This window comes from Amblyomma mixtum, chromosome 2, assembly GCF_055824585.1.
Source record: "Amblyomma mixtum isolate Tamu chromosome 2, ASM5582458v1, whole genome shotgun sequence".
Lineage (NCBI taxonomy): Eukaryota > Metazoa > Arthropoda > Arachnida > Ixodida > Ixodidae > Amblyomma > Amblyomma mixtum.
In genome coordinates this window covers 295,896,332-295,910,422 of record NC_143013.1, presented here as the reverse complement: position 1 = coordinate 295,910,422, position 14,091 = coordinate 295,896,332, and the positions used below count along the sequence as shown (strand labels likewise).

At 50.5% G+C, this 14,091-nt stretch overlaps 1 protein-coding gene across 1 annotated transcript; it reads right to left on the bottom strand.

The window, feature by feature from the left end:
* Positions 1-1,251: 1,251 nt before the first annotated feature.
* LOC149364580 (neprilysin-like) lies at positions 1,252-11,289 on the bottom strand. Its single transcript, XM_089568714.1, has 2 exons — positions 10,633-11,289; positions 1,252-3,309 (listed from the first exon to the last, which is right to left on the bottom strand). Exons 1-2 carry the CDS (start codon positions 11,287-11,289, stop codon positions 1,252-1,254), a joined length of 2,715 nt encoding a protein of 904 aa, XP_089424840.1.
* Between the last annotated feature and the right edge of the window lie 2,802 nt (positions 11,290-14,091).

The window sequence follows — 14,091 nt, the reverse complement described above, 5'->3', positions numbered from 1 at the left end:
TTCGCACTGATTTGAATGCAGTAAACATTCTCTGTAGGTTTCTTTTTTTGAAGCAAGGCAACATATTGCCACCACAGCACGCTTGGACAATGCGATCACGGTGTTACACAAGTAATACTATAGCACTCGTAGTACTACCAGCATGTAACATGGCGTAGTACTACCTGCCCCAGCAGTGTGGCACCAAGCGCGATTTTCAAGCAACATCAAAAGCTGGCACAGCCATCAAAACAGAACGCAAAAAAGCCTTCAAGAATATACACAGCAGGACAATGACACCTCCGGAAGTTAGGAGCAACAATGCACCAAATAATGTGGCGACAGAAACATGGTCTGGGTGAATAGACATTAATAGAGCCACAAAAACTTATTAGAGCTGATATTAAGCACTCTTTATTACAACAACCATTTCTTGTTGCCAATTCGCCAGAATTCAGTCTTCAGCTTACAGTTTTGACAAACATTGAAAAAGGCCCAGATAGATATTAAAGTGGACATATTGTTTGAAGTTTCAACATGAAATACTAACTCAAACTATAATTTGCGAACAATAATGTGAACTAAAAAACAAGTAAAGGGCAAACACACCGCTTAGTTTTCAACAAGTAGTATGCGTTGCCGGAAAATGTTTGAGTGTACTTTTTCGCTTGATAAATCGGCAACTACGAGATCCAGCAGCATAATTATTGTCCTTTAGCCCTCAGTGGCTGTACATCTAATACGCCTGTGCAGTTCGGTAGAAGGTTAATGTTGAAAGCAACGCTTACAATAATACCGTCAAAAATGTGCATGAATTGTGTCTCGGGCTGAAAAGCAACGTAAAATGTACGCCCAGAAGACAACCTGGGCGATGAAATACCTTCGCCGAGATTTCTACAGGCACAGGTTCACACCAAAGTCCTCCGTCGCCCCTTATGCTATTTGGCTAAGACCGAGTTCACAAGATATGTACCGTGATTTCAAACCTCGATCACAGAAAATAGGCTTGGTGAGACGCTTCACAACCAGCATTTCACGCAGGTACCAAAACGTGACTATACTATTACCCCAACTACAAGTGACCCATTATATTGAGTTCAGTGGTTAGAAGAGAACCAGTTAGCAGGTGGAGCGAGTTCACGCAAGCGCAACAACATAAGCGTGAAGAAAAAACAAACACAGCCATTTGCTAAAACAGTGTGCGACGGCTTGGAAGTAGTTGGGAAAAAGAGAGAAATGCAAGTTGAAGCGGGAGGTCAATTGCGACTTTGATTAGTCGAAAAATCTGCACCTGCGTACAGGGTTCATATTGGAGCCACTGGGACAGGAAAACGCCTTCGCAAACTCGGGAAAATTTTGCACAGCCTTATTGCAGTCCACAGTGTAGGGGCTCGGCACGTACCTGCGGCGGCATGTCATGAAGCAAAGTGTGATGAAAAACACCTTCTCTTCTGTCATGTGCCGCGCAATCCTGAAGCGGCGTCGGGCTTTCTTCAGCGCCTCTTGAAAAGCGGCGTAGGCGACCTCGACGGCCGGAATCTCGGGGAACACGCTGCTGTGTGTTCGCAGCTCGGGACAGGCGTCGCGGACCGCATATTGAAAAGTCGACTGCGCGGAGAGAATCGAATTCACGAAGCTGCCATTCGGGTGCCATCGTAAGCCGCTTCTGTCCAGCGATTTGATTATTTCCAGCGCCATCATGAAGCCGATGCCTCCGTACAGCATGCCGTTTGTGCCGTTCCTACTGTACAACGGACTGACGAGTGAACCTATGGCGATCAACACGTTGTTCAGAAAGGCATCGTAGGTCATATATGGTTCCAGGGCACCGAGCGGCTGAGCGTAGATCCTCTGGTACATCGTTTTTCGTTTAGCGCCGCCAATGGCCTTGTGGGATAGAATCCAGTAGGCTGCAAAGGACGTCTCGTTTTCCGGAAAGTCTTCGTAGATGTTTTCTAATGATTGTGTGCTTGGAATCACCTCGTCTGGCCACAGTAGCTTCCGGATGGCAAGGATCTTCGAAGCGGCCGAGAGCTTGCTTCCAGGGTCCAGCCACTCAGATGAAGTGACCATTGCAACAGCTGTTGCAACCAGGCTGTCGAAGCACGCGTCCACCAAAGCTCTGTCATAGGCGGAAACCGTTGACGTGTAGTGCAACGCCGAGACTAGCGACTTGTACGGCACTTCCACGTTCAAGCCACAGAAGAGAGGGCGTGCCACTTTGGCTGATTCAGCGTCACCGAAGAGGACAAGCAGCAGCTTGGGGCTCGCCGCTGGGCTGTACATAAGCACGAAGAGCCAGTAGAGGTGCCGCAGTAGCTGTTGGTTGTCGAGCTTCCGAAAAAGGCTTCCCACTACCCTCATGTAGTCTACATCCGTTACGAACACCTCGGTAGCCATTGTTGGACGGAACGGTAGGTGCTGCTTTAGGGCTTTGAGCCAAGCTGCGGGTGAAATGTACGGTACGTAGTTGCTGATCTCAGTGAGGGTAAATAAAGCTGACTCCTTTGAAGATTCTTCGAGGGCGCCATAAAGTCGCCGCACAATGTCGACGCCTTGTGTTACTGTCTCGTTAATGGCCCTCTCGAGCATGTCAAGCGAGGCCTCACCCGTGACTGAGTGCAAGAGTTTAGCCCAGTAGGAGCCATAGGCCGCAGTCTTGAATTTCCGATGGAACACCACAAGAAGTTGCAGGTAACGAGGAGGAGAAATGATCACTCTCCATGCGTGCTGCCCTAGCGAAGGTGCCATCGCGAGCGAGAACCAGATGGAGGCTTCGTAGTTGAAAGACAGCGATACGGAGACGTCAAGAGCGTCCACTTCTCGAGTACCCGTGAAGGGCGAGGCAAGGCCTATTTCATTCATAAACCGCAGGAAGTCGACCGTACCCCTTCCGTATTTAGAGTCGTCTCCCATGCACAACGTGTGCATATTGAGTGGTTTTCGGCCAATGGGCAGGGTGGAGGTGCCTTTGTGAAGCGTTTCTGCCAGGGTCTGGAACCAGGTGTAGATCGCAGCGTCCATAGCCGACGCGTACTGACCCTTCTCAATCCTAGGCGGTGAATATGCAGAGCAGACATGCTTTGCGAAATCTTCGCAGGCGTCCACGTCGTTGGCAGTGAGGTAAGCGAGGAGCGCGGCGTGGCGAACGCAGTCCGTGGTCTGGCAGATGGGGTCTTCTTCGGGCTGCTGCGTGGAACGGTGGAACAGAAGCGGCACCAGAACGATGCACACGACGCAGAAGACGCAGAACACGGCGATGATGACCACTGCATGGCCCCGCGGGGCTCCACGTCGGGAGGCTGTGACGGCGGAGTCGGGAACAGGCACCTGGAACGTTAGAGTACGAGCACAAGAGGTTGTAAACTGGCTTTTGGGGGAGATGGCGACTGCTTGTTTGTGTTGTTTACTTTATAGCGTTCTCTGTAATAAGAAAGTTTTGCCGCAGTCTTCGCTGCGCAGAATCTGCGGCATGAATCTATTTCTTATTACGTCATCATCATCATCATCGTCAGCCTGACTACGCCCACTGCAGGGCAAAGGTCTCTTCCATGTCTCTACAATTAACCCTGTCCTATGCAGCTGTGGCCAACGTATCCCCGCAAACGTCTGAATCTCATCCGCCCACATAACTTTCTGTCGTCTCCTGCTACGCTCGCCTTCTCTTCGAATCTAGTTCGTTACTCTTAAAGACCAGCGGTCATTTTGCCTTCGCATTACATGCTCGGCCCAAGAGCATTTTTCCCTCTTGATTTCGACTAGAATGCCATTTACTCGCGTTTGTTCCCTCACCCATTATGCCCTCTTGCGGTTCCTTAACGTCACGCCTATCATTTTTATTTCCATAGGTCGCTGCGTTGTCTTTAACTTAAGCTGAACCCTCTTCGTTAGCCTCCACGTTTCTGCCGAGTAGTCGAGTACCGGTAATACACAGAGCAGGGAGGTTCCGTAGGTGCTTTAGTGACGGCCGAAAACTTCCGTGCTCTAAGCGACCGGAAACCTACCGTCCCCACAGCAGCGTTGTCCCCCGCCGTAGCACAGCTTCCAGAGCAGCAGGTACCAATGGGGATATCATAAAGAGGACGTAAAAGGCAAGAAGTTAGCCGCAGCCATAGCCGACGCAGCACTAACCACCCACACGGACCCGCTGTACCCGACTAGAATAGAAAATAGCGTCACTCGAGACTCGTGTCCAGTCCTCTCGCTAGTCCGGAACGCTAAAAATTGCGAATGGAAATTAGAATTGCCCAGCTAACCAAACAAGCGGAAGAGTACGCATGGTCTCTAGCCAACACCAACTGGATATATAAATGCGATTCCATACAAGGAACCCTCAGCACGAAATGTACATGGAGCTTCCTCAGGTGTCTCATTGGGCCCAATAAAACCAAAGGCGAACAGAGTAGAAATTTAAGGAGGGCACTCCACGACTTTCAAGGAACAGACGAACAACTCGCCGACAAACTGAGAGCAAGGTACTTATGCACGACTGTAGACTATGATGTGGAGATAAGGACATACACCGGAGAGGAAAATTCAATGTTGGACGCAAAATTTACCGTCGAGGAAATCAAAACCTGCGCCGAAATCAAAACCTGCGAGGAAATCACGTCCTGCGCCGGTAAGCTGATGGAGGCGGCAGTGAGGCGAACGCTCTCCAATTATTTGGAACAGCACGAGCTGCTGCCGCCCTCAATGTTCGGCTTCCGGCCACATTTACCAGCGCAGGACGTGCTGCTCCAAATCAATAGGGAAGTCATCGACCCCCACCCCCCTTCGGGAATCCGGCGGACAGGGCTATTTTGGCCCTGGACCTGAAGGGGGCTTTTGACAACATTAAACACAGCAAAATTCTCGAGAATTTGAACGCCACCAGCTATGGCGAGAAAACATTCAGATATGTACAAAACTTTTTAAACAATAGGAAAGCTTATATACGACTTGGCAATTAAAAATTCGGGCTCATCGAGGTGGGAACCCGAGGGACGCCTCAAGGAGCAGTTATCTCTCCGCTGCTTTTTAACGTTGCCCTCATGGGCCTCCCCATGAGGCTCAATGCCGTGGATGACGTACGCCACGCCATCTACGGAGACGACATTACTATCTGGTCGACCCGGGCCAGCGTGGGGCAGATGGAGGGGGCCCTCCAAGAGGCCGCCTTGGTGGTGCAAGATTACGCTCGGGAGTGTGGTCTGCAATGCACTCCGAACAAATCAGAACTTCCACATATCAAAACGGATAAAAACTCAGGTGAGAACATGCAAATTTACGTTAACGACACCCATATACCAGTGATGGAGACGCTTCGGGTATTGGGATTACAAATTAATAACCGGGGTAACAATGCGACGGCCTTGCAAAAAATAAAAATAACCTGGCTTAGCTTATGGTTAAGCCTAGGATGCGAAGCATAGTTTTGCGGTCTGGCGAGCCGCCCTCTCCCTGGCCGACATCTCGCTGCTCAACTGACTCAACGAGTGCGTCGCCTTTTGCGTGACGTCGGTATCTCCTAGCGGTAGGAGCGGGTGTTAGGCCGCCGGCGGAGGCTGCGTCCGCAAGCGAGCGCACGAGGCCCCAGCTTTCACAGCTGTTGTGACGTCATATCACGTGGTGCGCCGATGAAGGTCAAGTGGTAGCTACGCGGCCGTGCGCGGCGCAGCAAGGAAGAGCTCGGTTGTGCGAGTAATATGCTTCGCGTAAAAGTCCACCTGCGAACAGATTAGTAGGATGATTGTCAGGATATCCGGCAAGCATGGTGGACTTCTCGAAAAAGAAACCATTCGCCTGGTTCAGGCGTTCATCATCAGTCGCGTGGTTTATGCGGCGCCCTATACCTCAAGCTGAGGCAGAGCAACGGCGAGAACCTCAACGCGATGATTCGGGTGGCGGTTAAAAAAGCTCTAGAACTCCCTGCCAAAGCGTCCACTGAGCGCCTGCTCTAACTTGGTGTCCACAACTCGGTGGAAGAGCTGACTGAGGCCCACAGAACAAGCCAAATTGCCAGGCTGTCGGCGTCCAGCGCCGACAGACAAGTCCTTCAAGAAAAAGCAGAGAAGTAAATTTCAGGGGGGCACTTTGTTGACCTAAAGCGCAGTGAGGCGAAAGCCTTAAGCGAGGTGTTGCTGCTTGTGTCACCGATGTGTGGTGTGGGCTTCTAAGTGGACACAGGCCACCAACCACCGCGGGTTCGAGCTTCGCGCGAGCCAAGGGCCCCGATCAGCCGTCACCGCACACACACTGGGACACCGATGCGGCGCACTCAACCTCCGCTGGGAGGAGAGCGGTTCGCCGCAAAGAAATAGGCCTCCAAGTTCACAAAGGAGACGTTTATTCACGTCGTCCTCCAGCTGATACACACACACTCAATAGTCACCCCGTCCCGGGGGCGCGCGAGGAGCAAGGCTCCGCTGCGCGCACGAAGCGACTCGAGCAATGCGCGCCGCTAGCACGCCGCTGCAGGAGAATGTCCCCGCGGCAGTGCTGTGATCTCTCTCTCGTGTCGACCGTTGGGCCGGTTGCGAGAGAGAGTGGGCAATCAACGCAAGGTACGCCTGTCGGAGGTCGCTGGACCCCGCTGGACAGGCTCGAGCCGCTGCAGGTCAGAGGACACGTGCGGGCGAGCTCGAGTAAGCACTGGTCCGAACGGCAAAGGCCGGCACGGACAAACAGTAGCGTACGCACCTTACGCTGTCTCGGAGGGATCTCTCTCTCGGCCCCTAGTATTGTTAGGGGAAAGGGCCAATAGGGCCTACCCCAATCACCTCTCTGTAAATATTTATTGCATTATAAATGTTTTTCACCGGCCCCGCTCGGACGGTCGCGCGGTGCGCGGCCGCCCCAAGCGGGTCCCGAATTCCCGCCAAAAGGCACCAATGGCAAAGGCCGTTGGGGAGCCGGGGCGGAGCTGTGGCCAAATGACAGGGATTAGTCACCTAGCCGCCTCTCCACCGCCTGAGGCTGGAGCAAGGGAAAGAGGAGAAACAACGCGGGAAGCCGGCAGAGCCGCGCAAAGGCAGCGGCTTTGGCAAAGGCAACGGCGGAAAGCCAGGATTCCCACAGTGGTTACTGTTAAGCTTCGCCTCTAAGAGTGGAACGCCACAGCGCCTTGCAACGCTGTCAGGGAGTCCCCAGAACGCCATCGCCCGTTCGGTTCTAGGCCTTGCTCGTCGGTAAATTGGTTTTTGAGGAAAGGAAATGTGTCTGTCTCGCATGCCTCGATGGATACCTGAACCTCGCTGTAACGGGAAGGGATGAAGCTGGGAGTGAACGAGAACACCGTATTCACTAGACACGCCTTTGTTCATTCCAAACCATCGAGCTGGCATGGCGGAGTTTTCTCACGCGAGTGAAACACATGTCCGTTCTTGTTGTTTGAGTGTGCAGCGCAGAACATCTGTTTATGATCTGTTGTAATCTGTCAAAACAGGCAATAAAGACAAAAAAAAAAAGCTGGCATGGCGGAGTGCTTAGCATGCTCGTCTCGCACTCCGGAGGCCGGGGTTCGATTCGCGAACTCAACCAATTTCCTATTCGGTTTTATTTATTTATCTGGCATGATTAGAAAGGTTAATTAGGTTAATATGGTTAATTGACTAAGTAAACTTAGTCCGACTTAGTAAAACACGTTGCGGGGCTAGTTGGTTATGCATTTTTTTCGTTCAAATTTAAGCAGCGCTAACTTTTAGGACGAATACACAGAGGACATGACAGGACGGGCGCTGACTTCAACTATGTTTATTTCTATAGAATCCCTTTCTCTACCCTTTCTCTAGAATCCCCAGAAACCCTTTCTCTAGAATCCGCACTTGCTAAGTCGTGCCCTCACAAGATGCAAGAGAGCTATCGGGGCGAGGCAGAAAGACTGCGAAAAGCAGGGTTCCCTGATCACGCGTTGACAGCTGTGACCGAGGCACTCCTACAGAAATTCAAGGGAAGGCAGAAAAAGACACGTAGAAAAGAAAGACCCGGGAACGCCAAACCAGTGGTTATGCCATACATCCACAAGGTGTCCCATAACCTAAAAAGGGTGGGCAACAAGTACGGCGTCCCGATGGTGTTCTCTGCGCCTTGTAAACTGGCTAAGATGTGCCCTAAAGTCAGCAGTAGTGGCCCTGCAACATCCGGCTGTGGAACAAAGCACGCTAAGCACTTTGTCCGGTGTGCCACGGGTGTGGTCTATGAGATCCCCCTTTCTTGTGGCAAAGTGTACGTTGGCCAGACGGCGTTGTGTTAACGAACGTGCCAGGGAACATGAACGAAGTTTGGGAAACGCATCAGACTCATGCCTGAATCTGCCCGCCCATTGCCGTTCTCTCAAGGACCAAAACGATGAGAACTGTGAGCCACGGCTTGACAGAATCAAAATTCTAACCAGGAGCAAAGACAGATTAGCTCGGGAATTTTTCATCAAGGCAAAAGGCGACATGTGTGTCGGCACCACTTCTGTCTCCCTGCATGCCAGCGAATTTAGATTGCTTAAAAATAAGGGACGAAATGCGTGCCGCCCTCATTAATCGACCTTTGCTGTCATCTTTGTCATCTTGGCCTTTCCTTTTGTGGTCTGTCGCAGATGCGCATGCGCTCACGGTCGTCTTTTCTTAGTCCCACTTACTTGAAGCATCACTATACCATTCTTTTAATTGGTTGCATGGTTACTAGCCAAAGTACAATTGGCCCCGTTTGAAATTCGCGCACTGTGACGTCACGACAGTTTCGACCAATCGAAAAGCGTGACATTTCTTTCGACAGCTCCTGCTTACAACGATGAGGCATTAAAGGCTTCCGCCTTAAAAAGCAGATAGTATGGGTGCCCGGTCACCAGGGGGTTGAGGGAAACGAGGCCGCTCACGCGGTTGCCCGAGCGTTCCTTCCCCCGGGTTCCACTCAAATCCCCGGTCCTGCCGCGGCAATCATACCGATTCCGCTAATCTCTTACGCGGATATCACAAACCATTTACGCCTCTGCAGGAGGGCTCTCCCGGGAACCGCCAAGGGTCTCAACAGAACCGAGGAGTGCCACCTCAGACAGCTCCAAACCGGGTCTTTCTTAAATCCCGCCGTACTAAAACACGTGGACCCGACTTCCACGGGCAAGTGCAAATTCTGCGGGCAGTATGCTGACCTATACCACATGGTGTGGGCCTGCCAGTTAATTATAAATATAGCAGTTATGAATCAGCCAACTAGGGAGGGCTGGGAGGCGGCCCTGTCCAGCTCGGACCTGGAGGCCCAGCGGGCCCTGGTCCAGAGAGCACGGGCATGCGGCGGCATCCAATGGCGTCCCGGAATAGGGACTGCCACCCAGGTCAACGTCCATCCACAGCTTCCCTTCCCAATTCAATACAGTGGTACCATAAATGTTTTCTCCTCCTCCTCCTACAGTTCTGCCGGTTCGTCGTGCTCTTCGCTTTTGTATTGTTCTGACAGTTACGATGACGACGACACGCAAGCCTGGAACGGGCGTATAAAATATTCTTCGCCCTTACCCGCCATGCCTTGACCGCCCTGTTGGCGGCCGCTGAATCCTCTAACTGCGAGGGGTGATTGACATGGTAGTTCGATTGTACTGTTAAACACAAGATCAGGGTCCATCCTTTCGTGTTAACTTGTTGACCTTGTCTCCACCGTTTTCAGGACTATATTCTCCCCCGGAATGACTCTTGCACTTCGATGCTCTAGCCTTCGGGTGCCAAAGGCCCGTCCTTCCCTTTAATGCCTATCTGACTGTAGAGCGAAAGAAAGTTAACTGCGAGCGTGGACATTTATGAAAAAAAAAAAGAGGTCGAAAGGCGCCGGGGTACACCACGTAGTGCCCGTAGAACAGGAAATAGTTCAGGATTCAACTGCCCTACGCTCTCCCCACAGCCCAGAAAATCCGATTCCTCTTTCACTCCCACCTTCCTCTCTTCCCTTACCGCTGGGTTCAGGTGTCCACCGAGATATGTGAGACAGATACTTTGCGATTCCCTTTCCTCAAAAAGAATTTACCAATTTACTGAGGGTTGCGAAACGGTCTATACGTGTTGAAAGAAAGGAGGAGCTAATATGCGCTTCCAATTCTTTAGATAATGCTCGGAATGTGACTCGCCAGTCTGTCACTAATATATGATGCTACGTTAGCAACATTGTTTCTATACATATTCAACTTCTTTGCGGCTTCACGTGAAAGTATTTCTGATATCTCTGCTTAGCGTACACCGTCATATTACGTGAATGAGGAGGGGGAGAGGTAAACTCCTATGGTCCACTTTCTTGGGGACACTCTCTCTCTGGAACACGGCTGCGCTGCCCGGCTAAAAAGAGGATCAATGGCGACGTAGTAAACTAGGCTTCAAGAATCCCACTATAGGATCACACATCCATTTATAATACTGCTATTTCAATGCTTCGGTTACCACGTTATTGAAGCCTACCGCTGCATCGTATATTCTTCCAGAACCGTTCGCACTGATGATATATGCCTCCGTGGCTCCAATTGCGTCATCTAATTTTGCGGCTAACACTCGTCTGTTTGGAATCTTCCAAGAGTGTTTCGAAGATCTCACTGCTCGGAAAGCACCATCACTGCTCTCAAGATAGGAATTAAGACTATGGCCTCATTTTGCCACAAGATGACAACGGTTTTCAGCATCCACCAAAGATTCCATTACTCACGATGTTTTTCAGGTCTTCTGAGAGGGGCAAGGCAGTCAAAAGCGTTCCCAATCGTGTGCTATCGCTGACACCGTAGTGCGGGATCGGCGCGGGACTCTTCGTCGGCACAGCAGGTGTGGAGTCCTGTTGCACATGCTGCGGGGCTGGGGCTCCCCGTTCAGTCTTAATTCCCGTTTCCGATGCTGCGGCCGCAGGCGTCGCCACTCCACGCCCGTGCAGTGGATGTGGCAGACTGGCGGTCTGTTTGAGAGGCGCGCGAAGAGGGGTACCGCAGAAGGAATCGGACATGTCCTTCGCCGTTATCGGGGTAGTGACCGCCTCGGTCACCTCCACAGCCGGCCCAGGACTTCGTGACTCCAGCGAAGGTGCAGCGGAGCACGCATCGAGGAGGTCGGACATCATGGCAAGGGAAGCATCAACGGCTGACGACGACTCCTTGACTTTAACCCGTGGAGCCATTGCCGGTGCGGGAACATCCCTGGACAGTCCATCGCTTTCACGAGCGGAGGCGTTCGGGAGAGGCGCGGGAACTGCGGTCACCTTCTGCTCCGGCCTCGAAATTGACCCTGAGTCTGGAACTTGCTGAGATGACGGGATTTTCTTGGCGGTGCCTTTCGTGTGGTCGCTGGAAGCAGCTTCTCTGCGCCGGGGCCACATGCTTCGGGGCAGTAAGCTGCGAACAAGGCTCTTTCTCGGCGCCGCCGACGTCTTCGGAGCCGCGCAGGGTGGCTCCGTGGTGGCGTTCCCACGAACCGCAGCTTGTGCTGCAGACGCGGGCGGCGGTCGTGAAGGCAGAGTGGACGCCCGGGAGGCGCTGCTCGAGGAACTGCTTACAGACTTGGAAGAGAGCTTTTCTCGGTGTCTCCTCCTCTTCTTTGTTCTTTTCGAGGCGGCGTCTTCCACGGCACCTTTCGTAATGACCGGAACATTGCTGCGAACAAAATGACGGTACTACGTCAGTCGCTGTGAAATTCATTGTCTGTACTGGTACTTTAGGAATGAAGCATTGGCTAAGGTCGGCCTCGTCTACTTTCGTGATGCCTCAGTCGCGGTCTCGAGCCGCTAACAAGACAAGAGTTCACAACGCAACAACCCGCTCATGCCTTAGAAATGGCTTGGGAGACCACACCGCAGCTATGTACTGCATGGGATACCTTGACGCAGCATTATTTTACAGCCACCTTATTCGTTTCGCAAGCAGATAAGCTCACCTGAAGTGCGGCAGCTCTTTCAGGTCTTCAGCCATTGCGAGATTTTTTTTCTTCTCGTGCTCACGTGCTTGTCCTCTTCTTCTGGTTCTACTTGCGCTGTCCCTTTTTCTTCTTCCTACCCCCGTCTCAATTTATATGACCAGGGCAACAGGATATATATAGCCATAAAGGTATACTAAACTGATCTGTGATCAGGTGAAGTAATCGGCGATTACAACATTTTTTAATACTGCGGACATTGCTCTGTGGGACAATGGAACCCTTGGTCGCCCTCTTGATATTCACCGTACGAAGTTTGCGACACTCAATCTGTTACTGACTAGACATCGCAGATGTCAGCAAAAGCAAGCCCGCTTCTTGTAGCAATCCATTCCCTCGTCCTAGATCACTTAATTCAGCACATCATGTGAGGGCTCCTGCAAGTGTGCAGAATGAAGTTTCTGTTAGCAGCACCCTGTATACAGGGTGTTTCACCTGTGCATTTACAGAATTAAAAAAAAGGCTTTATTAGTCAGAAGAGCCGTTTTTTCTGCATAGTATTGCCAGTGGTGTTGTACATCACAATACCGCTAAGGCGCGTTAGCTAGCAGGCTGATTAACTAATATTGAATAGTTAACTTTTTAACTACTGCTTTTAAGCTCCATAATCACTGACAGGCGTGTGTCCGCGGTAAATAATACCTTTATCTGTCGGCTATGTGGCCCAACAAATTTTGGCTATTTCGATGAGTTACGTGCACTGGAGAGGTTGCTTTGCCTGCAATCTTCTCTAAAGCACATGATTTTGGCGCTATGGAGCCAAAATTTGTTGGGTAACCGCCGAGGGTAACCGCGTTGTCGAAAATGTAAAAACTGATATCGATGTTACTTACGGCGGTCTACACGCCTCTCAAAAATTAAGGAGCTGAACAGGAATAGTTAAGAAGTTAACTATTCAATATTAGTCAACCAGCCTGCTAGTTAGTTCGTCTTAGCTCTATTCTGATAAACTACATCGCTGAGAATTCTATGCCGAAAAATAACGGAAGACAAAAAAAAAGACGAGCTATTAAGAAATTTTGACTCCAGATTCACGTATTCAAGCGCGGCACTTGAGACAGTCGGGGGGGGGGGGGGGGGGGGGGGTAAACCGCTTCGCAAATCAACACCCCTGAGGAATCTTAGCACCTCGCAACGTCGTCTACTTCTATTTTGCTCAAGACTAAAAGCGTAATAAGAGCATGGCCAATCATTCGCGGGCTATGCCACTACGCTACAAATGTAATAAAAAGGGACATGAAGCTGAGTATCATAACAGGATCTCTACAGATGCTCAGAACAGTATCATATCGTGAGCAGAGAAGAAACATCATGGTCATCATCAGTCTGACAACACCCACTGCAGGACAAAGGCCTCTCCCATATCTCTCCAATTCACCCTGTCCTGTGTCAGCTATGGCCACGCTAACCCCGAGAGCAGAACCAATACTGCACATTTCCCATTACCCGCTGTAAAAAAACAAAATGCACTTGAGAGCAGGCCTAAGCGGCACGCAGCACGACATATGCGTTACATTTTGGCTACCTTTAGCGAAGAAGTTAAAAATGCACTACCACTTCGATACTAAGAAAGTGTGTTGTAACCACTAGGCGCAGCATAAATATATTCTACAAAATGTGGCACATCTCTTTACTTCTACGCAGGAACATTTCAGTCAGCTGTTTTTCAAAGCTATCTACAACTTTCCATTGACACTTTGCTCCTTGAGTTAGCGATTTCGGCCGAACTAATTAACCTTGAGGAACACAACCTAGTGCAAACTAGGTCACGCGACTCTAAACAACCCTCAGTTGGCTTCATGCGGCTAGGAGATTACGGGTTTTTTAAAAGCTTGGTTACAGTTAGCTGGGCAGTTGGTATATTTCATCCAGTCATCGTGAAATGGCCGTGACGCAATGCATCTAAAAAACATATGAAAAAAAGGTTTCTTGAAAAGTTCGAAAAGAAAAAGCAGCACCTTAGTGAACGCATCTTTTTTTATTATTATTATTCTGAAGTACCGGTCAGTGCAATTGTCTCTCAATTGTCTTATTAAGAGGTGCATTCCGCACACTACTGATAATGCTCGGTGGCTGTTTTGGTTTAACCAAAACAGCGCATGCCGGAAATGAGATTTCCGTGTTGTTTACTGATGCTGTAATATGACGCAAGTAGTAAATACAAAACTGTTGCTTATTATATTATTCGTAGTAATAAACGGCAGTAGGT

Bases quoted from the DNA above. Each gene is read 5' to 3' on its own strand.
- LOC149364580 (XM_089568714.1), bottom strand. From the start codon at position 11,289: ATGTGGCCCCGGCGCAGAGAAGCTGCTTCCAGCGACCACACGAAAGGC. The intron at 3,310-10,632 runs GTGAGTAATGGA...CTAACGTTCCAG, and splicing joins CAGAAGACCTGAAAAACATC to GTGCCTGTTCCCGACTCCGC.